The sequence below is a fragment of the Scomber scombrus genome, chromosome 16 (genome assembly GCF_963691925.1).
Source record: "Scomber scombrus chromosome 16, fScoSco1.1, whole genome shotgun sequence".
Lineage (NCBI taxonomy): Eukaryota > Metazoa > Chordata > Actinopteri > Scombriformes > Scombridae > Scomber > Scomber scombrus.
In genome coordinates this window covers 21,021,016-21,048,776 of record NC_084985.1, presented here as the reverse complement: position 1 = coordinate 21,048,776, position 27,761 = coordinate 21,021,016, and the positions used below count along the sequence as shown (strand labels likewise).

Sequence of the window (27,761 nt, the reverse complement as noted above, 5' to 3'; positions counted from 1 at the left end):
CACCACAGCGGCCATAGAATACAAATCAGGGGCTGAATAATGATAGGAGTGTGTGTGTGCGTGTGATTGGAGGTTTATTGTTGGTCACATTTTAACCCTCTCTTCCTGCACACTGGCAGTTTCATTACCTCTGTTTGTAGGCATCGGAAGAGCGACTGGGAGGGAGAAAGTCAGAGAAACACATTACAGCCGGTCATGGTGGCCAGTGGTCCAAAACGACACTGTAGGCTTACTATAAAAACCAGGAAAGATGTTCTAGATGGACAACTCCATGTTAACTATTTACACCTGCTAGTTTTCTGTGAGTAATGTAGGATAAGTTGAATAGCAACATGTTAATTGCCCAATTTTGATGTGAAACTAATTAAAAAATGTTCTCTAAACATGCAGTTTTTATTGGGTGTTAATGCTGAGAGTCATTGTATAGTTATGAATATATACATAATATTTGTCATGCAGTGATTATTGATTAAAGCTAATAAGCTGCCCTTGAGCAAGGCACAAATTGAACCAGTACCATAGGATCTGGTGATTGCTTATTGGCCAATAAGTGTCGGCCTAGGAAATAAAAGTGATACCAAATCCAGAGTAGGGCTCATTTTCTCAGCAGAGATCGACTCTGTGTTTGCTGCACTTCTTAATCCTGACCTGCAGCAGGATGAAAACCTGAGCTGAGGTGACTGATTGCACTTCAGGACCTTCTACGAGGAAACACAAACAGTGAGCTAAACTTAGCAGCCGCAGCACCCACTGGGCTTAAAAATAGAAACAGTCACACTCTTTTTTTTTTAAATTATCCCTTTCTCGTTGGCTCCCCCCTGTTCACTCTTTCTCTCTCTCTCTTCTTGATAAGGGGATTGTGGGTATTTTTCCTCTAGGAGGTTCAGCTGTTTTTTGCCTGTCGCTCCGACTTAAAAGCTTTTTGTGAGCCAAAATGAAAGCTCTGTTAACACAGATACAGATAGGAGGCCTCGAGACGGAGACACAGTTGACCCAATGTTCACTACATTCATCTACAGTCTCAAAACAACACAATAAATCTATTTGTTGCCAATTTGGCGTGTGGGAGTGAGTAAAGGAGGCCTCTGGGTGACCCCTGAAAAATTAGAGGGTATGGAGAGACGCAAAGGCCTCCAGACATAACTACTCTGCAGAAAATGTCTCAACTTATTTTTTTTTACTCAGTCAAGTACTGTCAAGTGCTGCAAGATATATTCACTAGAGAAAAAAGTAAGTTAAAGAGAAGTCCACGAGGAAAACAGACGACAGCTGGAAATAGAAAAAAAGGTGCAGGTGTGCCAGGTTATTTGAGGCCATGTCTCCCTAATGGTGAATGGTCTCATTTAGTGTGATTGATGAGGTAAAGAGGGACCTACAGCTTCCGCAGCAGTTAGGAGAACAGACTCATCTCCAAGCAGGACAGGACAGGACGGGCCCGACGCCCTCGAGTCTGACTCCTGTGTCGGACCTAAAATCACTCTGATCAGTTACAACTGAAGCAAACATAAAAAACAGTCAATGGAAAAAGAAAACCCCCAACACATGTTAGAATAATTTCTTACTATAAAATGTCTCATTCATTCTCATTTTCATTTTTCCAGTGAATGACAGCGTGGGCTAACAGTTAAAGGAGTTAACAGAACAGGCTTGTTCGCTTTCTTGTTGAACATTAGTTGAGAAGATGGATACCAATCTCATATATGTCTGTGAAATAGGAGGGCAGTTTAGTGTAGCTTAGCATAAAGACTTGAAACAGGGGGAAACAGCTAGCATGACAGCCACTAACTCTTGGCATGTCAAGGGACGTGGATTTTTGCACTATTTCTGTAAAGCTGTTTCAGTTAAGTCAGAATTGATACTTTTTATCAAACTGATCCCAGGCAGACTGATCCCTTAAAGGTGCAGTGTGTAGAATTTAATGGCATCTAGTAGAACAGACTTGGAAGAAATGTAATATAATATTACCAAGTATGTTTTAATTTGTGTATAATTACCTGGAAATAAGAATTGTTGTGGTTTCATTAACTTAGAATGATCCCTTTATATCTACATCGAGAGCTGGTCCTCTTACACAGAACCTGCCATGTTGCTCCGCCATGTTTCTACAGAAGCCCAGAACAGACAAACCAAACACTGGTACTAGAGAGGGTCTTTTGCATGTTTTTCTCAGCCACCAAATGTTCTCCAACAAGCTTGGTTCTCCTACAGAAATCCTACACACTGTTCCCTTAAATCAGGCAAAACAAAGATTTCAAAGCTCCAAAAAGTGTCAGTAAACTAAAACTTAACTACACTTTTTCTTGAAGTGAGTTCATCCATGTCACTCTTATCTAGTGCTGTAAGTATTTACTTGTACTTACTGTACAAGTCAGTAAGTTCATGGATTTATCTATCTACTACCTATCCAGCTTTCAAAAGAAACTTTTTTCTTGGAATGGGACAAGACTTGCATTGATAGATAACAAACCAAAGGAGGTCTTGATCTCACCACTGTCACAGACCAAGACCTGCCAGGCCCCGATTATCACCATAAAACTTACAATGAGATAAAGATTTCAGATTTCAGATGGAAAATTTGTTTCACGTTTAGCAGCTGTAAAAGCTCCCAACCTCCTTGACCTTTTCAAATTGAGATAACGACACAAAATCCAAATGTCATGGTCTGGTTTGAGTCATTAGCGAATCAGAATGTCTCGATTTGACTTTCCCTTTAACCAAAATGTCATCTACATCATGGTATGCACTCATTCTCCTCTGGAAGTTATAGAGACCGTAAAGACTTCCAGACATTGACTTTTCCTCGAGACAATCGACCCTTGTTCTTTTCTCTACATGGAATCTCTGTCCGCATTACAGTGGACTCATCTCATGTGATTCGGCCGTTAAAAATTGCTGTAACACAGGAGAGTGGACACAAAATCTCTTTAACAATGGAAAATAGAAAAACTGTGTATTCATGATGAGGTGATGAGAAGCGAAGGAGCAGAGTTTAGATGAACAAAAACATCTGCTGACATGCTGAGAGCTGAGCTGTGAGAGAGGAGGAAGCGGTTTCTCAACTTTAAGTTCATTTGGCCGTGTGTCATGAGAATCACACCGAACACATTATGTTTGAACAGATGCAGCCTGTGTCCAATACATCACACATACAACACACACATTAGTGCACAGGCAGAGAAAATACAAATGTGTTTATCAGCAATATGAGTGCTACAATGTGTGTGTGTGTGTGTATGTTTGAGTGCGAGATTCACGGAGAATGAGTGTTGTGTGAGTGTGCGTAACTCATGGGTGCGCCTTCCGCCCGAAGAAAACAACACCCCCATTCTGCCAATTGTGAGCCTTTATTAGTGTCGCAGAAACACACTCCTCCTCACCGCTCTTCCTCAGCGAAAATCCCATTATGCACGGCCAATGAACTAAGCCTCCCTTTTCGTAAACAAGTCCAAACCATTTTGACTGAATCGGTCTGAAAACACTTGTAAATATGCGTGAAAAGACGACGACGTGCTTGAGTAAACCTGCTGCCAAAAAGGGCCGAGGCTGGCACCGGCTCTGCCATCTGCTTGGCATAGATATCCAGCTCCCCAGTGTAACCTCTGCACCCACATGAATATAAGGTCTCCTGACACCAGTAAGATGACATAACTGTTAGTAGCATGACATCATAGTTTTTGAGGTTTGTGACAGCTGGTGTCAAATGGAATGAAAATATATATAAACTACAATCTCAAATAATAGTAGAGAGCAGATTTAACTAGTATCTACTTTCCATTTAAGGAAATAGGTAAATACAAACACTTCAAGACAGACAAAACAAAACTAGCTTTACATCAAGTGTTATCTCTCACATGAAGGAGGTTTTGTACAGGCTCAAATAAGGGTTAATAACATTTGGGGCTTTTTAAATGTTGTTTAGAAAAATATCAAAATCTGTGAATGAACAGAAAGGATTTGTAGTTTGAGATCTGAGGACGTCTGAATAAAATTACACAAATTATATCAGTGTGGGTTGAGGTTACACAAAGACTCAGAGTACTGCTTTTGTGGACATCTGTGTGCAGATTCAAAGCAGAAAACTCAGTAACTCAGCAGTAATTTGCCACATTGTGTTTGACAGTGAAGCTACACATGAAGTAACAGCTGTTAGCTATAAAGCCAGGCCTAAAATTCATACTTGTAGCTTAAATTATGTGTGCACAAACTTGATCAACATTCTCATCTTTGAGTTTTTTCACCTGTTTACAATGAACGATAAGCAACCTGAATGTCATTTTAAAAGGTCACCATCTTACTGACCCTTATTTGAGCCCATACAGTAGTTCCTATTTGACCACAACTGATGAGTGTATTTTACTGTTACTGTTATTTCCGATGCCTAATTAGATCAATATTTCCAGGGTGTTGTGGGAGGAACATTGAATTCAACTTCATGTGTGAGTCTGTAAAAGCTGCACTTGAACATGCCTCACCCTGCCTATGCACTGCAGTCAATTTCACGCTTCTATTTAAGGGAAACTTTAAGTGTCCCATGAAGGTCTAAAATGTTGATTCTGAGGCTTTTTAGTGTTGAAAAAAGTAACATTTCTGGGGAATAACCAAACTGAAGCTTTATAAAAAAAATACAATAATCATTGCAAGTATTTTGGAGTGTAGTAATGGTCAAATTTTGTTACAGAACATCAAAAACTTACCAAACCAGATTTGGTTTTATCAGCGTCAGAAGAGAAGCTCTAAATAGGCAGTGAAAGCCCTTCTGATTGATGAATAACTTAATTTAAGTGTCGAGTTTAATCTTTTGATATTGCTTTCAGTTTAACATCACTTTCTTCTCCATCAGCTGGGCAGGACATGCTTAGCTACCACATCACAAGTTTCAAATTACAGATTGGACACAGTTATATGAGAAAGTGAAGTCTAACGTCAGTAATAAAACACGATTTTCTTCTCATTTAAAATGATAAAGATAATATCAAAGCCATGTCCAAAGTTGAAATAATGACCTTTGACTGGCAAGGTCACATGCAGGTCTGTGTCTGTGTGTGTGTGTATGTGTGTGTGCTGTTAACAGTATGGTCTGATGCTATAATTCAATTTAGGTGCCAATGCAGGAAGCTGCTTGACTGAGCCCCGTTACAGAGCAGTCTAAACAATGAGTCCTTTTATACTGAAGACAGACCCACACTGAAGCTACAGGACATGAGCAGCAGCACAGCTTCTACTTGGTCTAATCCAGTGCTGTGGGGTGTACAGTACTCGAAACATGAATTCTAATATACTACTGTAACAAAGGAAAATACAGTCTTTGCTTTTCCTGCCTTATCTACATTTACAACGAAACTGTGAAAAAATACTCACACCTTACATAAATGGCAAAAATGTTAATTCACCAAGTGAGTAGATGTTGATGATGTGTTTCTGGCTCCTTGGCAAATGCAAGTATAGCTAGTCACTAACTCTGTCTACTCTTACTGCTGGGCTGGTAGTGTACAGTGGGTTATATGGAATATGACTGGCACAATATTAGTGAGAAGTAAAACATTAAAGTTACAGGCTGTAAAACCAAAAGAATGAGCTGAAAGATGCTAAAATAGTCAGTCATATTTTCTATTGTTTTCTATCTTGATAACAAGCCAACGTCAGTCGTGTAGCCGAGGTTGCTATGGTTGTTGCTAAGGTTTTAATATGGGTCGTGTTGTCCACTCCCATATTTCAGATTGGATTTTGACTCGAACATGTAAGATTTGAGAGGCTGACTTTTCTGGTAAAGAATGAGAAAAAGTAGTGAAATCTTACTTCTATTCCATCAGTACAGAGTGGACTCCTCGGGTTGGGGGACCTGAAGAACTAACAAGCCCTTTTTCAAACAGAGGCAGAACTAAGGGGTTGACTAAAGAGTCAATACAAGTTAAATAAGGAGTTTTGAACTTTAAATCATGCAAAGATAATCAGAGCCGAAGATTAAAATACATACCCTTTAAATGTGGGTAAATTCATTAAATAGCAATTTCACAAAAATACTCCACATACAAATTTACAAGTTTCTTTTTGCATGCATGAAACTTGCGAATGGGTTGTGGATCATTTAGAAGGAATTCGCTGTACTTAAAAGTGTTCTAGAGATGCCATCCAAAGGCTAAAAGAAAAAAAAAATTCCCATCTAAGAATATGTGGACTAACCACAATTGCATACTGCCAAAAATATCCTTTCATGTAGTGGCAGAAAACAAAAGTTTCTTTCCTTTTTGCTACAGGGCATGGGAGGACAGGATAGGGGGAGACGGTAAAGATCTCCCTTCGTGTCCGAAAGAACACTGTGGCGACACTTTGGTGCAACATGCCAGCACATGATTTAACAGGTGAGAAATTGATGATGGCAATTAAAACAGGCAGCGCTGCCCCGTGAGAACCACAAGAAAGAGGAGAGCAGTGATGAATGACATGGATTTTTTTACTGTCTTTAAAAATCCGGGTGCTCTGTACTTAGTCTAGAGCACGGACAAAACAGAAACTAGGAAGATGCAGGTAGAAAAGAAAGGGAGAGAGAGGAGAAGGAAAGTAAGATGATGGAGGTTCATCTAAGAATAACTCCCTCATTCTTTCCATTGTGTTGCTCCTCGTGGTAAGAAATGCTGCTTCAAAGAGAGCGCAAATGAATTTGAAAGAGGTGGAATGGAGGTTTTGTATACTTTAAAGATATGACGGTGTGTGCATGTATCACTTGCTGCAGTGAGATGTGCAGATAGAAACAGCAACAAAGCAGAAAAGATGAGGGCTGGATGACGAAATGGGGCGAGGCATAGGAAGAATAGATCGCAGAAGACGAAAAGTCATCTCTTCTTTATCCAACTGTGTGTTGCCTAAGCTCTCTGCAGGGAGTCCATGACTTTGACAGTGGCAACCAGTAAATGGGATCTTCAAAGAAGGACCAAGAAGAGAGCGTCTTAGCCCTGCTTACAGAAATCAAAAGGCTTAGGGAAGCCTTACCCGGCAGGATAATGGAATATGGAATATCACACCCCCATAAGACAGTGTGTAATAAAAATGGCAGGAAGGAAATCTGCTGGCAGCCTTGTTCTCAAATTATACACAGCCGTGTACAACATGTTCCTCTCTTCTTCTCTTTCCATTATATTGTCTAGACTGCAATCACCTTCTTTCCGCTCTCCCTCCCGAATTCTGTCACCGTTGTAGCTTAAGTCACAATTTTTTTGCCCATTTTTCACAGTCAGTGTACATCTTCATGCAAATATCTTCCCTTTTGAAATGTTGGAAGATGAATCACTACCCAGCGATCCAATGTCAAGGAGATAGCAGCGTAAAGGAGAGGGAGCAGAAAGGAGCGTGGAGGAGGGAGATGAAGGGAAAAGCCAGAAGAGGAGTTTGATTTTCAAGATATGCCCTGATATTTCGGGTTTACCAGTTAATAAAATGGATCATTTGACATCTCAGCTTAATGCTAAGAATTACTGTGCCGGTCTATCTGGTGATGAAAGCCAGCTGAAGGTTCAACCCGAACAGTGGACAGTTATGAGAAGGTAATATGAAACATCTGGAGACCCATCAGCTGCATCACATGATTTTATAAAACTTCAAAAGGGCTCAAGAATGAAAGGATGACAGAGCAGAGACAGCATGTGTGTGTGTGTGTGTGTGTGTGTGTGTGTGTGTGTGTGTGTGTGTGTGTGTGTGTGTGTGTAGAGTTTGCGTGTGTTTGCCCGGCTCCCTCTGCGTCAGTGACCACCTGTGGATGTAGCAAAGTGAGTTCATAGTGAGCTAATCTTGCCCACTGTAGCCACTGTCTTAGTAATGGATGAATAGGCATCTTTGTGGTCGGGGAGCTCAGCTGGCAACATCTGAGCTGTGCACACCACAGAGAAAAACTGTTTGTGTTCGAACTCAAATCAAAAAGTTCTGATGTGTCTATTTTCATTTTTATTGTCACCAATTATAAAATGTTCTCTCTTTTGAGTAAAAAATCTTTGATTACAGTAAAATAACCTTGTAAGATTATAATTCAGATCAGCTTTGACTACATGTATATGATGTGTCCTTTAGTACTGTATATGTCCCTTAATCTATGGAAGTGTTGGCTGTAATATTAGCACCAACTGTTTTATAGCATTTGAGTTTAAAGCTACATGAAGTGATTCCTTTTCCACTTTGAGGCATCTGAAGAAGCTGTAAACACAACACTGACATATTATCACATTTAGGGCTGCAACCAGTAGGGCTCCTTAGCGATTAATTGGATTTATCTTGATTCATTTGATCAATTAGTTGTTCAGTCTATGAAACGTCAAGAGGAGCCAGACAAGCCCAAAGTAAATACCTTGTTTTGGGTGGCCCAACAGTCCAAAAACCAAAAAATATTTAGTTTACTATCATATAAGATAAAAACAAGAAGCAAATGTTCATAATTCAGAATCTAGAACCTGAAAAAGGACTGAAACAATGAATCTATTATTAATTAATGAATCTAGTATAGAAGTTAGCCAACAGTTGCCTATTCACAAATCCAACACACTGGGAGTAACATTGAGCTTAGAATTAATTGGGAATCATGTTTCTGGCCTCCTGACATACATAAGTCCAATATTGACTCTTCTTAAGCTCTATTTTTGGTGTCCATTAACTACTGAGGGAAATATCTGGATCTTCAGTTGCTTAATACACTACGTTCAAGTTCAAGAAGTAACCTTGAAAACAAGGTTGAGAACAGTTTGCTGGCCCAAAAAACAAAACAATGATCCAAAAGAGATCAAAGTGCTCATAGGACTGAGAAAGCTGCAGAGTCAGGTGATAATTCTTCATTCTCCTCTTTCAAGTGATCCATTTGATCCATTCTTAATATAGACATATTGATTAGTGCAGCTTGGAGGACCCAGGTCTGGGAAGTCTTGTTGCTGTCACATTCATACATCCTCCTGTAGAGTGATGTGATCAGTGATTCAGAGAATGGCAGAAGCCAATGGGAAGCAAAAGGTGATGGAAAAAAAAAAAATTACACCCATGGTTGACCTTGACCAAAAACACAAAAATAGCCAGACGCTCCGTGTGTGACATCCAGTCGGCGACATAAACAACCTGTCAGGTGTTGTGAAGGGCACAAGGTAGGGTTTCTGGTTTGGAAAATGGCCAAAACCACAGAGATGACACATATTTCAGGAGCACACAGTGAGGATCTACAGTAGCCACTGAGTTCATCTCCTGCATGTTTCATCATCCTGCTACACTGAAAAACTGTGTTACTGCAGCACTGAGACACCATATACTGCACGGTTGCTGCCTTTACTGTAGCTGTAATCCATTAGATATGGTTTACTGGCATATAAATAAAGCAAACAACTTTCAGGAATATTGCATCAACATGGCTGCATATAAACATGTGTGCGAAGAGTTATACAATGCTCTCTTTTCCTCTTTCTCTTGCTCAATCGTGGTTTATTTTCAGGGCAGCAAGAAGCAGTTGCAATCACCTAAAAAAAACAGGAATTGAGCCTCATTTCAACATATTCTGAGAAGTTGGGTGTTTGCGTGCTGGATGGGTGCCCATGCGTAAGGAAATCGTCTGGAATGTTGGAATGCATTCACACCCCAACTTTCTGAATAAACTGCCCATGAATGAGGCGGTGAACGCAGGAGAACAGAAGACGACAATCACAATCACCCGCCCACACAGACATCGGCCACCCTGAGAGAAAATGAGACCAAGATGTGTTCGGGCACACAGTTGTTACTTAGTACGAGAGCAGTCCATCACTTCTCTACACACACTCACACCACGCTGATGTTTTGATGAGGGAGGCTTCCTTAAGTGCCCTGTCTTGTTTTAGCTTGGTGGCTGGATGCATACCTCCGGACCATTAACAAACTGGGTTCAGCAGGGTCAGCTGTTACCTTGGAAACCAGAAGCATCTGGGTCCAATGACAGAGACATATCACATGTCCAGATAGAGGCTCGGGATGGCTGAATTGATCCACCCAGACCAAAATGAAATCTGGACTTCAGTATGAAACTCTGGCTCATTTACAGTTGTTTTTTCTTTTGATTAATGAGCATCATCCCTGTCGAATAAATAAAAATAAATCTTCTAACTGCAAACACACCATGAAGAGAATGGGAATGAGAACACACCAAAAAGAATGGAAGTCTTTTGAGAATTGATGAGTCTTGGCCTGACTGTTATTGTTGTTTGGTTCCGGCTAATGTTGCTCATATTTCATGCTGCCTAATAACCCAAGCAGATAAATGCATTTGGTAAGAGTCTAAATGCATCAACTAACCAACTAATGGCCATATAACCGTGACAGATGTCTAACGAAGCCGCTGCAAAGATCTTGCAGGTACACGTCTTTAGATGTAAAAAGAAGAGTAAATATTTGCCATGCTGACTCAACCTTTTAGATTTGGTACATTATTGTTTGCCTGAAGTATTAAAAAAGAGTCCAAGCCAGTAAAATGATGGAAGACAAAATGAAACCATGTGTAGGCTTACATTCATCAGATTCAGTTCAGCCTTAGAGATTTCTTATGGGTTTATAGAGGAATATGGGTTGTATATAGGAGTAAACAGGCTGTCATCACTGGGGTGGCACCTCACTTTTTAACAGCTTTTACTTGGAAATCCTGTCAAACCTGTTACATGTTAAAAAATACAGTCATCAAATTCTACTAAAATAAAGGTTAGAATCTACAAAACTTGATACTGACGACCATCTTGCCAAAACAAGTCAAACAACAGCAGAAGTGAAAGAGAAAGTTAGATATGGGTAAAATTTGAGTACTTTTTAAAATCTAAAGTTGGTTCTGTGTCCAGGCTAGCAGAAGAAAGATGGGATAAACACTAACACAAAGTTGAATAAAAAATTATCCTGGATGAGGACAGAAAACAGTAAACACTTGAGAAACGGAAAATATCCACAGCGGCCTTGTGAGAGACAAATCTCAGAGGCCGAGTATTATCCGACAATCTGCCTGTGTCAGTGTGAGCTCGTATAAAACCTGTTTGTCTGGTGCATTTTCTTGCTTCAGGGACTGTTAACAAGGACAATGATCAGCGTGGGACAGGCAAAACTCAGTTTTCCACTGCAGGTATAGTGGTCCGGCAATAATAAGTCACAGAAGCATAAAACAATAAACTTCCGTAACCCCAAGATCACACCCACACACAGGCAGTGGTAGTGGTGTGGAAAACAGCAAGAAAATGTGTATTCAAACTTAAATCTAAAGCCATCTGTTAACCTATTCATCAACTCTTGCCCACATACACATACACACAACCTTTTCTGCACACTTGTGCAATAAGCAGGAAGGCTTGAAGCTGACTAAGGTGAAGTCAGCATGGGAATATGGTCACCCTGCACCTAAAAAGCTTACTGTAGGAGCTAATTCACACGCACACACATTTCCACACAAAAACACACAGTTTCACCCCTTTTCCAACATTCAAAACAAGTCAGGTTTTACAAATAATAATGAAGCACTCCTTTGCCAGCTGTCAGTCTTTCAAACACAGGACTGTAAATGAACAGTGATGACGACTCACATCTTGGCATTCTGCTCTTCTCCTACCTGTTTTCGTCTTGTCCGGACGTCCAAACAGCCAGAAGCCTTTCGGTTTTTCCCGGCTGGGAGTTAGGGATGGTGACGGAGGCGCTGAGAAGTTGCAGTCTCTCTGGACCTTCTTCTTCTTCTGGATGCTATTCCCCATTTTGGGGCAGTCCTCAAGCCCCTAAAGAGGGTCTACCATCTCGTCGTCTTGTAACATCACATCTATATTCCTTCTCTCAAGAGCTCCTGTATCCATGTGGTCAAATCATTCCTGCTGACACACACACACACACACACACACACCGCAGTATGTGTGCTAAAGACCCACTGACACCATTCCTATAAGACAAACACACTCCGGCTCTGAGACTAGCGCACAAACAGATCCAGAAGAAAAAAGCACAACACTCAAATCAGTCCTGTTCTCCGAGCTGACACACTTCCATTCCCACGGAAGCAACGGCAGCATCCAACACACTGACAAGCTCACTACAAAGTGTGTGTATGCATGCATGTGTGGAAGGACTGTGTGTGTGCGCAAGTGCCCCTCCCACTCTCTGCCTCTGTGATCGCTGTGCTCCCAAAGCTGAGCATTCACACAGCTGAGCAATTTCAGTGCTGGAGTGGAGTGACAACACAAATGCACAGATATACAGTCACACACACACACACACACACACACACACACACACACACACACACACACACACACACACACACACACACACACACACACACACACACACACACACACACACACACACACACACGCTTATCTCCATCATATAGCCGATTACATGATTCACACACCTTTCTCTAGTGGGATAATGGACACACTTCAGCTGTGTAGCTCTCCTAATTCCCTCTTTAGAGAGGGGTGAACAGTTGTCATTAATGTAAAGCTTTATGAGCATAGCTGACAGATCCTGTCAACACAATGGTGATAGAGGAAACACACACGCACACACACTACTGGCTCAAAATGACTAACAAAAAGGGAATACATGCTAAGATAAAGGCAAACTAGATGTTCAATAATTCAGTTGATCTTCACCAGTGCAGCTCCTCCCTCTGGCACCTTTTGAAATTCCTCACAAAATACACACAAACGCACACACAGTAACATACACATGCACATGCCAACCCACATAAAAAGTAAAAAGAGCAAAGTACGTGCCAGTCAACTGGTCACAGAGATCAAAGCTTGTTTTGAGATGAGAACATTCCTGCTATGCTTAGAGGAAATACAGATGCTGATCCAGATGGGTGAGTTACAGAAACAGAAATGATGGGGAGTTCCAGAGAGGCAGCATTTCTTACACTAACCAGAGCACGGTGATGCGAGCCAACGTTCAGCAAGCAAAAGACACCTCCTCAAGTCTTTACTGTAACTTCTCATCTTCCTCATTGCTAATGTTCTGCACTGCGAGTTGACGGACCATTGGTTGTATCTGTATTTGCATAAACACGCCTCAACCTAAACTTTATGCAAATGAATCTGGCTGGCACAACGCTCTTGGCTCATGATACTCATATCAATCTGTCAAACTAGGAAGTGCTGATCAATTATGATTATATATATACACTGTATTGCCTATTTCTCACCACAAATGTTTTCAGAAACATATTTTAGTTACTGTTTAGCTGTAAAATGTGAAAGTTTTTATCCAGACTGCCATTTTTCCTGCTTGAAAATGGACGACCCAAAACGAAGCAGCACCCAACTCGCAGGATGTTTATCTATTCAGCTGCAGCTTTTCCATGGTGAGCAACGTCTTTTATTTGGATAGAAGAAAGCGCTCCATCATGACCATTGAGGAAACAGCACCGCCCACCAGCTGGATGTTTAGTGGTCCAGTGCATCCAGATGTGTACTCGCTTTAAGGTGGTTTGCATGCAGCATAATAGTGTCTGAAAGTGTACCATGTTAACTTAGCAATGTTGCTGTGGTTAATCGGGGGTCTGTCCCACGTTGATGATGTGAAGACCTTTGCCATCAACTTGATGCATGCGACGCTGCTCTCAGAGCCTGCAGATCAATACAACTCCTCCAGAACGAGGTCACAGAGAGAGAGACGTGGAAGAAGAGAAATGACATTAACAATATCAGCATGAAGCACGCTGCTCGCATCACGTGAAACTGAGGTTCTTCATAGGAGCAAAATGGTAGAAAGTGGGAGGGGAAAGGGGAAGAGAGAGGGAGAGCAAGAAAATTAAACCTCACACACTTCTCGTCATAAGTCACCCTGATCACGTTTTCTCCCGCTCCTTCCATCTTATGTGTGGAGGAGTGCTGGAAGATAAAAAAGCCACCAATAAAAAGCAGATTTACGGAGTGTGGGGGGGGGGGAGAAATAAGGGGAGAAGCTGTTGGACTGCTTAAGAATTTATAATCCCTAATTTTTTCAAGAGGAGGAATCAATTTGGTGCCTAAAGAGCTTCAGGAGTCGCTGTGATTTCCCAAATATGAATATAAACATTCACAGTGTGCTGTATTTGTATAACTGTATATGTATGAGAGAAAGCAGGAGATGTCAGCGTATGACATCACTCGAGCTCCTCATTGCAGGGTGTAAAAGGATCTGCAATAAAATGCTCAGAGAGAAATGTTGCCTCTTAATGCAACCCCACCACAACCACACCCAGTACATTTGTGCTGGTAAGAGTACTCCGAGCTCACTATCTCATCTGTCATACAGCAATGAGAGTGCACTTAGCGCGTGTGTCTGAGTGTATGCGCGCTCTGTACTCTGCCTTCACCTATGAGCCGCAATACAACATGCCAAACATGCCCTAGATACATTTAAATATGAGCGTGATCAAAGGTTGTGTCATTGTCAAGAGAGCTTTTGGAAATTGACAGCTGCAGGGAACTCAAAGGAGAGCAAAGTGAGACAGTGTGTGTTGCATGTACGTTTGTACATTAAAGGACATTTGTGTGGAGGAATGCTGTTGTCAGGGAGTAGTCGTCAGGGGAGGTGGTTGTCAGGGTGACCATTGCCAGGGCAGTGAGATAGAATTAGTGAATTTACCTTTCTGAATGTTTTTGTGTGTATCACAGTGTAAGTGTGTGTGCGCCCAAGACTTGAGAAATTGCTGACAGTGGTCTGAATTAATAAGAGAGAAAAAAAGAAGAAGCCTAGCAGTCATTGTAGATTGGCCAATATGACCTTGATCTACTCTCCTTGGTAGAAGTCTTTACAGCTGTATCTCCACATCCAATAAATCAGCCCACATCAGCCCAGCACTCCCATCTTGTGGCAAGGTAATGCTATCAAAAAAAAAACCCCCACATAAGACACACAGTAGCGTTAATGTAAAGCAAAACTAGGTCAACCCAATATCATCTAGTTGCAAAGCTACTTCACAAGCGATTTAAAATATGACCCTGCACTTCCAGTTTGACCTGCATCAGCCCATCAGAGATCAAAGAAACAGCAGCAGCATTTTAGCGCCACATGTTGACACGCTATGTGCGTCAACTACAGGCTGCCATTACCTGCCAATGCATGTCACAAATGCAGTTTTTAAAAATGTCTTTCTCTCTTAGTGTGTATGTTGACTGCAGTGTAATTTCTACTGAATTCTGGGAAACCACACACTTCCTTGAATGTGTCCTCTGCCCACTTGGTCCAAATGTTATTGTATTAATTAGTGAGCTTTAGAGATGCTAGTAGATAGATTGTATTACCTTTAGACAGAGCTAGGCTAGCTGTATACCGATATGCTGTTTCTTTATGCTAAGCTAAGCTAACCACTTGCTGGCTGCTATCTTACATTTACAGCACAAAGATGAGAGTGGTGTCAATGTTCTCATCTAACTCTTAGCAAGAAAGCTAGCAAGTGTATGTCCTAAAATATTTAACCATTTTGTTACGCGCTTTCTGGCAGTGAGAGTAATTACAAATGTATCATAGGCTCAGCCATAGTCTACTCCGTGGCCACCATTGCGGCTGTAAAACAGTGGCTTAGTTGTTTTGAGCTTCACACAACCCTAACAAAATTATTCGTTTCACTTTCAGAATTTGATCTGTTCGGTCTGATAACATTTGGAAAGTCTGGCCGATTAAATTATTTTGCCTCTCTTCAAGTTAGCAGAGAGATAACCAGAAGTTAGCCAAGTCTGCCGGCAGAGGTGTGCATTCATCAGACCAGCGTGGGAAAGTCAAACCTGACACCAGATTAAAAACTGTTATACTGTCAAATACAGAGATATTTATCTGGTGGTGATACGCTTAATCAGCATTGTGTGAACTTGTTTGGAAAGGGTTTGAATGTAGCAGAAATTAATTTATATATAATAAGTAAAAGTTACTACAAATGACTACTACAAATAAACTAAATACATTAATGCAGCTATAACACTCATTGCCTGCAGGTGGGGCAAATATTTAACTGAAACAGGTATTACAATCTTTGTTTGTAGGTGGCGACAACGGCAAGTCTCAGTGCTTCTCTATAATTTCCTTTTAGTGATGGCATGTGGATGAAATTGCAGAACAGTTCTGGTGAGTAATCTGCTAAGTATAAATACGTGACTTTAAAACTGTGATGATCAATCACAGTGTAGCATTTCAGCTTAAATCAGAGGCAAAGAAGAAATTAAGTGACATTGGTCAATGTTCCGAAATGTTTTACCCAGCTCAAAACATCAACATGTATGGCTCTAAATATCACTTTGCTCAAGACTTCCTGAATTCCTCAGCTGCTCTGTCATCGTCTGGTCTATTCTTCTCTTTGCAAAGGGGGGGGAAAAAACTAGAAAGAGAGAGTAGGCATCTGGATCAGGTAAACAGTGTTCAACAGGTGTATCCATTACTACAGGTTACATAACAGGAGCCACACACACGCACACATAGTGAAACACACACGCACACAAAGTCTAGAGGGTAAATCAGTTGTATATCCTTGTGTATCAGACTCCCACTCCCTTAGTCCCACGCTGATGTCTTCCAGCTGCTTCCCCACCACATCAAACACACCCCATGTCATATAAAACAAGCCATTAGCTCTTATTCCATAAACAAATACCTCATTTTAGTAACCCCTTCCTACATATGTATATGTCAGTGTGTCTACAGTACTGCAGTGTACATAAAAAGAATGTGTGCATGACCCTAATATAACCATATAAAATCTATTAAAAGATATGTTATTATCGTAAATGTTGATAAGGACACAGTAATTTTCTGAAGAGTGTACAATGTGAAATGGAACTTGATTAACAGAGTTGTCATTAGCGGGGAGTGGGAGAGTTGGGACCTCAATTCTTGCTGTAATTTGCCATTCCTTCAATGTTATCTGCATCCCCTCTTCTTTCCTCTGCTACGCTTCTCTGCATCCCGCTATACTGCACATCCTCGCATTAAACGTGACCCCGAAAAGACGATTAATGTCTCTCTCCAACATCACAGTCGGACCCTATTATTGCCCTTACACTATTGCTGCCACAGCAACGCACGTCTCACAATGCCGTTGCCTGGGAGACGTTTACCTCACTGCTGTAGCTTTAGGTCTGCAGTGATGGATGAGGTTTGGAGGTGTATCTGCTTACCCAGGTAAAATTACCTCTCTCATCAAAGACTGTGTGTGTGTGTGAGAGTGAGCGGTGAAAGATGTTTGCAGGGGGACATTGTGGGGCTGCATTAAACTTTCACACTCCTTCCTCTGTGCCGCACGCCTTTCTCTGCCCTCCACTCCCTCCGGCCTGTCGAACTGTATTAAAGCAGACCTGAGTTGTGGCCTGTAATAGAGCTAAGGCAATGTTCTACATGTAATGAGATGTTTGCTCTTCAATTACTCTGCTAGGTCTGTAATCTGCATTATAGTTTGTGAAACTACACACCCTGAGTGTTTTGTGATGTGGCAGCCACACACACACACACACACACACACACACACACGCAAAAACATATCCACACTTTCTAACACCCTGATAAAGAAAAAAATCAAGCAGAGATTGGGATTAATTACAAACAGATTAACAAAGCCTGTGTTTGTGACACAATAAAAAGTAGTCACACACACACACACACACACACACACACACACACACACACACACACACACACACACACACACACACATACACACATACACACACACACACACACACACAAGGCTTCACACATGTAGACAAACAATGATTACACACATGGGCGGACACACACGTGGAATCCCAGGGATTGTGCAGAATGACCTCACCGCTCAAACAGCCAGCAGCTGAAGATGGGCAACGTTGGACAAAGCAGGTAGTTGCGTGGGGCTCTGTGCGTTCTTGTGTGTGTGTGTGTGTGTGTGTGTGTGTGTGTGTGTGTGTGTGTGTGTTTGGAGGTGATGTAATGAGTGCTGGCGCTGGGTTGGCGCCGCCCTAAGCCTAGCAATATGCCGCTGACACACAAACACAGAGATACTCTCTGATACAGGGTTGCACTCGGTCGCACAACCTCACACACGGCGCTGCAGACGTCCGCGCACACTGGTTACACAATAATAAGCAGTGAAGATCAACAGTGGTGCAGAAGAGGGGCTGTGAAGCAATCTGACAAGCAAATCAAAAACTGTTATATAAAGTAATGAGTAGAAACTGCAAAAAACCTGAGAGAGAAAGACAGATATGTGTTTGTGTGTGTCTGTGTGTGTGTGTGTGTGCTGAGAGGTTGCTCTAATTAAAAAAGCATTGAGAGAGTGTTCCCTGAGAGTCCTCTCAAGGCTGAATGGGGCTTTGTGATTTGTTGTAATCTCTCCTCTCCATCGCATAACTCTAGGCCCAATCCAGCAACCAGGCTGCCAAGCACGCGCACATGCACGCTAACAGACCTTAACGCACACACTTACACGCCGCTCTGATACAAGGCTCCCAGGAATTCAGCACATCAAAGATTTTTTTTATTTTTTTTATAGAAGAGGAATCTCTGTAAATTATAGCCGGCAGACAGAGATGGACTGCAGAGCTCTGGATCAAAAACCAGCAGATCTGAGCCAGTCATGCACGGATGATACGGCCAATGTAAATCTACCAACAAAGACAGATTACACTGAGAGCTGCATGGATGTAAACCATCAGGGGGAATACATACAGATGAAAACAGGACGGATTCACTTTATATTTATTGTTATCTATATAATGGGTGGACAGATGGACTACAAGGTTAAATAACTGAAATTAACCATTTCCGCTCACTTATTTCTGTTTTCTAAGCCTCAACAAGATTGTTCTTATGTGTCAAATGTCCAATACAACAAATAAACATCTTAAATTTGGCTATCACTAATCTAGAATATGTAGAAATGATTTATGGGACCATTTGCAGTCTTTTTGTGTCTTTTGGATAATTTTTACACACACAACATTTTACACTGATAATCTAGACATTTAGATCTAATGGTGGAAACTAAATATAGTGTGATTTTAGACAAAGCTTATGTCAGTTAATGGAGGTAATTCCACTTGTTTCCATTTCATATTTTAATTTTGTTGAAAGAGGCAACAGCAGCTGAAATAAGTTCTTGTTCAGTTCTTCAATGAAATTAAATAGTTTATAAGTGACTCACTTTGGAATATGTAAGATGAAATATGACACTACATAAGAAATGTATTCTTTTGCTTTTTAAATGGGTAATAACATAAAGCGGCTTGTGTGATACCTTACACACACAAATGCACACATGTTAATAACAGTAATAGTAGTGCAATAGAAGTGAGGCATGAAAATGTGTGTTTGTATGTATTTGTGCGCATGTGTTTGTGTCATCTTTGCATAGACTAATGTCTTTGTCTTTGTCAGGTTGGTGAAGTCACCCAGCAAGTTCAGGAAGAATGAACCTCAGCAGTAAAAAGAAAAACAGTACACCAGTTATTTACCGGTGAGAAAAAAGGTCTCTCACCTTCTCTGTATGAGACAAAGTGCCAAAGAAAACAGGACAGACCAAACTTAACAATTAGCTCACACACACAGGTGAGCCAGAAAGCAACACGATGAGCATGTTATTGAAAAAAAGAACAAATCTTTCTGTCAAACAGAATCAATGTGCCTTTTGTTCGAATAATGTGGGGCTCAGACTACAGATGTCCTCTGTTTGTTGACAGCAGGTTCATTTGGACAAGTTTCAGACAATTATTCACATGATTGGCCATTGTAGAATCCACAACGGAACAGGTGAGGGCACCCTTTCTACCTTTCTCTTCTCTGATTTCACACTTTTTCCTCTTTCAAATGAAACATCCTACCTCATCTTCTGTTACCTATCTACTGGAAAATACCCAAACGATGCAGGAAATGCAGTAATGAGCAAAAACTTGAGTCACACTTGCTTTATGTCTAGGTCACTTTTGAAGCAACGATTTTTGTCCTGGTTGAGAGTGCATGACTATCTGCAATCTGCTTCTTGGACATGCTTAACAGTGGTTCTCCTCTGTCTTTAAAATCAGGAAAATCCCATGGAAATGGCACAAAACTACAAAAAAGGAAAAATATGGTTCCCACACATCAGCCCAGACCATATCCCCTTTTGGGGAATTATTAGCCCTACTACGAGTTAATCTTTGGTTTCAAATGGAGTCACTGTCTGTTACCCATCCAGTATTCATAGTTCCCATAGACCCTACAAGACCACAATGTAAGGCATAATAAGGGATCATGGAAGTCCCTTTAGGCGGAACGAGCACAAAAACCACAAAGGCACCCAACCAAAGAAGAACTGAAAAGACAATGAATTTGGATTTCCAAGAGTTGTTGGATGGTTACTACAGTGACACACACACACACACACACACACACACACACACACACACACACACACACACACACACACACACACACACACACACACACACATGTACGCACACACTCACACACACATAGTCAATGACAGAAGAGAAAGAGATGGCTTTAGAGGTTGAACAAAAACAGGAAGTGGGGACTGTGGGTAATCTCTGAGCTGCCGACCAAGCAAACGCATCAGTAAACAGAAAAAGGGATTAGACCACTGTGTCAGTCTACGTGTGCGTGTGTGTATGTGCGTGTCACCAGATGAGGTTATAAATGTACAGACTGATGTCCTTACGATAACGATATCTCTCTTAACTTTCCATCTAAATCCAAAAGTCAACACATTTCTCACTCAGAAACATCGTTGACCGTACAGTCTAAGATCATGACAGACAACACAAAACAGGATTATACAGTCGGACTGCCAAACGAGCACAGCACGACCTCAAAACTCTGATGCTCAACTCACATGTACCTCGACGAGGAATATACACGCTGACAGAACTCCTACATGTGAGAGCAGGCACATGTCACCTCCCTGTCATCAGAGCCACCACACCCCCCTTTCAGTGAAAACAATTGATGTAAACCGCCGGCGCCAAACTGGACAAAACTATACAATTCCAAAGGACAGTAAAAGAAGAGATTTGTGGCTTCAGGCCATCCTAAGAGATGATGAAAATGGTAAATTGTGGGATATCTCTGTGGCAAACACTTAATCACAGCTTATATGATGATGTTAAAGTCAAAAAACAGTTGTTAAAAGTCGAAGTAGTCAATGTTGATGCTGCAATGAAAGGTCAGTACATAGAAAATACTGAAAAGCAAAGGAAATCCAAATTGAACGCCATTACCAGCTAGCTTGCTATCACTGCCGGCATCAAGCTGGCTTTTCTCCTGATCAATTCAAGCATATGTACCAAGTAAAACGGTTTCACCTGCCTGTTCCCTGATGTGATTTTAGGTCATGATTATGATTATGGTAATCTAAACCCAAAGTGTGTCTAAATGCCGCATTACCCTTTGCCCAAGTGGTGACGTAACGTGCTGCGGGAAGTGTATTGTCTCCTTTCCAGTTGCCGGAGCTTCTGTGTAACTGGTTGTGTTTTGGCATCTCAACCCTGTTAAATTGAGCTATATTCTTAATTACAGTGACTTACAGTGGCTTAATTACAGATAGCTAACATGCTGTTCAGATCTGGTGGTGACTTTAGTTTTGCAGTTAGCATTGACGCTCATCAAAGCCTGTTTCTTTAACCTTTTAACTGAAATAACATAACTGTTTGCCTGACTGGCCATAGGATGTAGGCTCCTAATGGCTAAGAAGCAATATGGTTTTCTTAGTTTATGTTATTAAACTGGCATATACCTTAGAATTTGCATTTACTGCAAATTAGTTTTCACCCACAAAGAAGTGTGGGCATGATGCAAATCGCCTGGATGTGCTGCTCTTATCTATATGCAACTTTTATGTACACATCCCGTCACTGATAGTACCTTATTTTCCTGTTGATTTCAAACATTGGGGGGTGCAACTGTGTCTGTGCAGTTAGCATTGATTTGGAGTTGTGTCTCTGGCCACCTGATGAATATAAGTCCAATATTCACTCACCTCTTAGCTCTGTGTACATCTCCACCAACCTAAGAGAACTATCTGAATCTTTAGAAGCTAAAATTCTTGAAAATGTTCACCAGCTATGATGTTGATGGGAGCGATGAGACTAAGCCAAAACCGTAAAACCAAAACAATGAGCTCAAAGACACCAAAAACTGTCTGCTGTGACCAAAAAGACCACAATGAGAGTGGTGTGAGTGAACCAAAACAGTAAAGTTGCAGCCAGCCAGCTAACTAATGAGCTGAAACTTGCTCTAGAGTTCCATAAAACTAAGGAGAGCTGCAGAGTGGGGTGATAATCATCTTCATCACTACCAGCCTCTGACAATACACTCATTTGATAGATTGTTATTATAAAAAAATATGGATTCTAGCTGCTTTAAATTTCTCTCATTAGCAGCTATTTTGCTGCTCTCTCATGCCTTTAGTTTTTATATTTCTTTATATTTGCCTGAATTGTTTTTGCTGATATAAAAGCCACATCTAATCGTACCTATTGTCACTGAAGTACAAAGAGATGACCTACTCACCTTTTGCAGGGTCATAGTTCTGATGTCCCAGTTTGGCATCTGTCACACTGGTACCAGTTCGGTTCAGTCCATTTCCAATGCTCTTCTTCTTCCGGCTGCCCTTTAACCAACTGAAGGCCTGTCCCAGGGAGCTTCCTGGCTTCCTCTGCCCACGCTGAGCCCTCGCCTCCCGGGCTAAGATCTCAGTGATGTCCCTGGGCACCAGATCACCTGTAGACCTCCTCCGGGACATCATGGAGGTTGGTCCTTGGAGCTAAGGTCCGTTACTTCCACCCGGATCAGTGTTGTCTTCTGTCGGGAATGGGTTACAGAATCCAAAACCACCCTGCTTCCCAGGGTTCGACAAACCCCTCTGTCCCTCTTAGGCCTCGCTCAGCGTCTCTGTTTTTCCTGTCTGTCACCACCTGGGACAACAATGAGATCAGCAGGATGAGAGAGAGAGAGAGAGAGGGCAACATGGAAAAATAGGCTGAGAATAAAAGCCTGCGAGAGGGCGGAGAGAGATGAGAGAGCAATTACAAGATGAAGAAAAAGAGCACACTAATTAGTAATTAGAACAAGGATTTTGGAATAAGACAAACTGAAACAAAATGAAAAGGGAAAAAAATGGTGAAAATTAAAGCAGAACAGAGGATGAAAAGAGAACATTTACCAGCCCGACTGTTAACATTGTATCAAGAACATTCCCACACTGTTCTTCTAAAGTTTTCTCGTCATTTGTCCGCCCCCACTCTCCCCTTTTTCTATTCTCTCATTTTTGTGTATGTAGAAGAGAAGCCCCAGGGAGGAGAGCTGGACCTCTGCAGCGTCTATGTATGAGTGTGTGTATGAGTGTGTGTGTGTGTGTGTGTGTGTGTGTGTGTGTGTGTGTGTGTGTGTGTGTGTGTGTGTGTGTGTGTGTGTGTGTGTGTGTGTGCGTGCATGTGTGACATGTGGTTCACATCAGCAGAAAAGTGAGTGTGTTGTACTGAATGTGTGTATGGGTGGGTTAGAGCAAAGAAAGACGCCTGATTCAATAAAACTAGAAGTGGAATGTGTTGTACTTTCTACTTTATAAAAACACACTTTCAAAGAATGCAGATGAGCAGACACACACACACACACAAACACACACACATCCTGTACATGCTGCAAAAACTCAAAGCAATGCAAAATCATAGTTATAAAATAATCAGACAGGACGTAACCGTGTACAACTTACTCAGCGTGCATGTCTCCTCTCCTCAGCTCCCTCTCTTCTCTCAGCCTGTGAACAGCCTTTCGGAGTGTGTGTGCGTGTGTGTGCGTGTGTGTGTTTAGCAGTGTGAATGAAGCTCCATCACGCTCTCTGAACAGTCAGTCCCTCCCTCTGTAGAAGGGCCAGCCTCTCCTCCCACCTCTCACAGTGCTGTTAGGAGTTAGCCACACCATTCCAGCTCCAGTCGCTTCCCCACACGTTCCAAACAGCTGGGATTTAGCAGTTTAACTTCAGTGTAGACTCACTAGAGCTGCACGGGTCACTGCTAGTTTCTTCTTTTTCTAGCATTCAGTATATCTGCCTCCAACTCTTTTGTTCTGCTTTCCTTTTTCTCTTTGCTCCTAGCCTCCTTTGCGGGGATCAGGTGCAGTCATCCTAGTCTCCCTCAGGTGGGAAACCCCAGGGTGACACAGCATCATGGCAGCTAAGAAAAAAAAAAATACACACCTTGGACCAGTGTATTTATAAATTACATTTTTAGCAGGAATACAATCTGAAATCTCTAAATTAGCTTTGACAGACAAGAGAAAAAAGATATTAAGCTGGAAGTCTGATAACAATGTTTCCTGAGAAATAACACTGAACAGTCCTGCGATGGATGCTGGCTTGGTAAAGGTGAAGAGGTTATGTTCTGCAGATAAGAGGGAGTGTCTCTTTCCTGTCACTGTGCAGCCAGTTCGAAACCTGATCCTCCTTGTTAAATGTGACACACAAACACACACACACACACACACACACACACACAATTAGACAGACAGGTGGGCTGAGTCACAAGGGGCCAGTTACCTTTAAGCCCTGTCCTGTTGCACTCAACTTCAACATACAAAACCTCTGTCACTAAAATCTCTGAGGCGAGTTTCAAATTGCGCTGCGGCAGACAAGCTGACATCACTGAACGTGTGTGGGTGTGTGGGTGGGGGGGACACTTGTCAGAAATGGGTGGAGGGAGTGCATATCTTGGGGCTGGATCATCTGGTTTGAATGTGGAGAAGACCCACTAGGGTAAGGAAGGGGGATTAGGAGGGGGAGGTGTGGTGGCCTTGGGGGAACAGTCTCAGACACACCTGTGAGTACAGTCTATAATATCATTTGTCAATAGCAACAAGAGCTTTCAAGGAACTGATGGGTCATCACAGGCTAACCTACAGGCAGCACTACATTTCCTTGTAATACTGCAATATGTAAGGAAAGTAGACAAAGCACACATGCGCTTCTCAAGCAATGCCCTGCTTCAGAGTCACCTGGATGAACATATTCCTCAGGGGTTAAAGGAGCATTAAAAAGGTCTGACATATGGCTGTTAATAACCTGTTTTAGCAACAACTAAGAACTTTAATAACACATTTCTGCTAACAGTAGCCTGCAACCGACACAAACTACCATCAAAGGAGTAAGCTTATTAATTAGAGCAGGGATCTGGTAGATACATGTTGAAAAGGTAACACATCCCCATGCAAAATAAAGGTCTGATAAAGAAGTTTTGTTATTAAGACCTCTAGCTCAAGATCTTGGCATTTTTAGCTTTCATAGCTGCAACCAAAAACAATGATAGTCTTATCTTAGTAGCTGTTTAGGGAGATGAGAATGTTACACAGTCACATTTGTTTTCTTGCTGGTCTAGAGATTCAAATCAATAAATACCTCACCATCATTTCACTGCCAGTATTGCTTATTGATAATTCATGTAATCCACACCATAGTCTATGAGAGAATAAAATCATATGTGCCTGTGTTATCTAACTCCTGTACTGTCACTATGTACGAGGTGTGCTTCATCTGCAGCGACTGAGCTCTAGGACTCTTTCTCCATTTAACTCCTGTGATGAGGCAGATAAATTACCTGTCTGTTGGGATTCCTGGGCTAATTCCGGCACAGGACCTGCAGATATCACTGTCAGTCAAGGGTTAGAAAAAAAAGTCTTACAACATGAGGTACTCATATGCAGCAACTTTAATGGCCTTCATTCCTCAAGCCGGTAATTTACTGTCGGTGATAGTCGGCAGCCTTTAAAGATATCTCATGTGCAAACGTAAGATAATAATCTTTAAGAGTGAATTCATACATCCAGAGAGAATTTGTTTAATACACTAAATACTGTGTAAAATTAAGATCAGAGTCTAATTGTCTCCATTAAAAAAACTGTATTGTTTTTCCCTAGAAATGTGACCTGTTGCATAGTTACAGCATGGATGTGAGATGATTCATGATTTCTCTATGTGATGAGGTTTTGTCTAGTGGTGTGTGTGTGTGTGTGTGTGTGTGTGTGGTGGGGGGATCCATACTGTATACACGTACTGGTGTTCTGGGAGGGGTTAAAATGAGTCATAGTTTAGTTTGCTCATGCCTAACAGATTGAAATGTTTTAACGTTTCCATGGTGATACAATAAAAAACAGCCACCCTCACGGTATGTCTGCAAGGGAGCTACAGTGTGTATGTGTGTGTGTGTGTGTGTGTATGTATGTGTATGTGTATGTGTGTGTGCTGTAAGAGGTACAAAATGATTAACCGCCAGAACACTATGAGCCTACTGGGGAATGTATCACCAATCCTCCTCTACTCTGTTTCTCTCTTTCTTCATCTCTACTTTTCTAGCTCAACTTGTTCCTTGCTATGTTGACATGCAGACGTATATCCTTCTCCAAGCCTTCCTGCTAGAAAAGATAATTTGCATCTATCATTAAAATGTTAACACTTTTGCTTGGAAAGCAGATGGTCATGCAAACAACTTGAAGTAGTTGTGGAATAACCGAATACTACCAGGCAAATTTTTGATCCAGCATTTTCCTGTGTAGCTGCAACAAATTTAATTCTATATCATTAGTGTAGGAACACAGTCATGCAGGACTTCTGTTTATTCATAGACACATGATTATAGAGATATGAAGGACGTTGTTATGCACATATAATAAATATTGTAGAAAATGTATCTGGAAAACTTTGTGCATTTAAAACATCATAGTCGCTCCCCAAGATGAGTTCAAAGTTTCTGGAAATTCATGGAAATTCACACTAGGAACCGTTTAGAAGTAACATAACTTTAGAGTGTTTTTCTTTTTTTTCTTCATAGAGAAATATCTAATTTTGCCTGATCCGTTAAATAAAGTACTTCAAACATCAACAAAAGTCATCATATTAATGAAAAACTCAGGCTTATTCATTGAATTATTTACAACATTGCTTGCAGGGTCTAATGCAACCAAAGTTGAAGGAATTTCAACCGTCATATAAACAGTCTGGCAAAACAAATCTGGTGGACACATTTGTATCATGGTATGCAACCAAAGTACAACCCGACAAGAGTGAAAAAGAATGCATATTTGTAAAATAATGTCCATGTCAGACCTGAAAGCAGACTGTTTTTGCAGATTTTGTGACTACTGGACATTGTTATAATGACATTATGTAATATTATAATATCTGCACCAATATGATGACAGCTGATATGAGAAATTAAGCAAGATCCACAGATCAAGCGATCTACTGGAGTAGTTAAGGATAAGCACCTTGCTCAAAAACATATGAGGCCTGCAGACTGTCAAATGATAGTCTCATAAACAGACAGCATTTATACCAATGAACTGTCTATCAATGACCTGTGTGTGTGTCTATGTGTGTGTGTTAGATGTGACTGAAAGGAAGCTGCAGGCAGGAAATCCATACTGCCGGTTGGGATAAGCCCAGCTTTCTCGGACCCGCATTATCATTCCCGACCTGCCTTTGTCCTGCGACAGACGCATTCTTTCTGCACCAACTGCTTCACTCTGGTCATTTCTCCAACAAAAGCACACAATGCAGAAACTACACTAGAAACCACCAAAACATACTTAACTGTTATTTTGTTCCACCACCTCATTAACATGTGCTATGTGCATGCTTGCCCTTTAGAAATGCATTTTTCTAAGAAGCAATGAGTAATCGAAAACACTGAAAAAGGACAAAAACTCTCGAAATTGCATTCCACAGCCCACTATTTTTAACATCCACCAACCGGGAGCATGGGAGGGGTGGAAAGGGAGGTGAGACAGAGCAAGAGAAATAAGGACAGAAAGAG

General features: G+C 41.4%; 1 protein-coding gene across 1 annotated transcript in view; it reads right to left on the bottom strand.

Moving 5' to 3' along the window:
- nhsl3 (NHS like 3) overlaps positions 1-23,693 on the bottom strand; it is a 37,666-nt gene extending 13,973 nt beyond the window's left edge. The window contains exons 1-2 of the mRNA XM_062436011.1: positions 23,672-23,693; positions 22,471-22,874 (exon numbers count right to left, since the gene is read on the bottom strand). Coding sequence (XP_062291995.1) covers positions 22,471-22,705 — 235 coding nt within the window. The 5' untranslated portion in view covers positions 22,706-22,874; positions 23,672-23,693. The remainder of the gene's footprint in view (positions 1-22,470; positions 22,875-23,671) is intronic.
- Between the last annotated feature and the right edge of the window lie 4,068 nt (positions 23,694-27,761).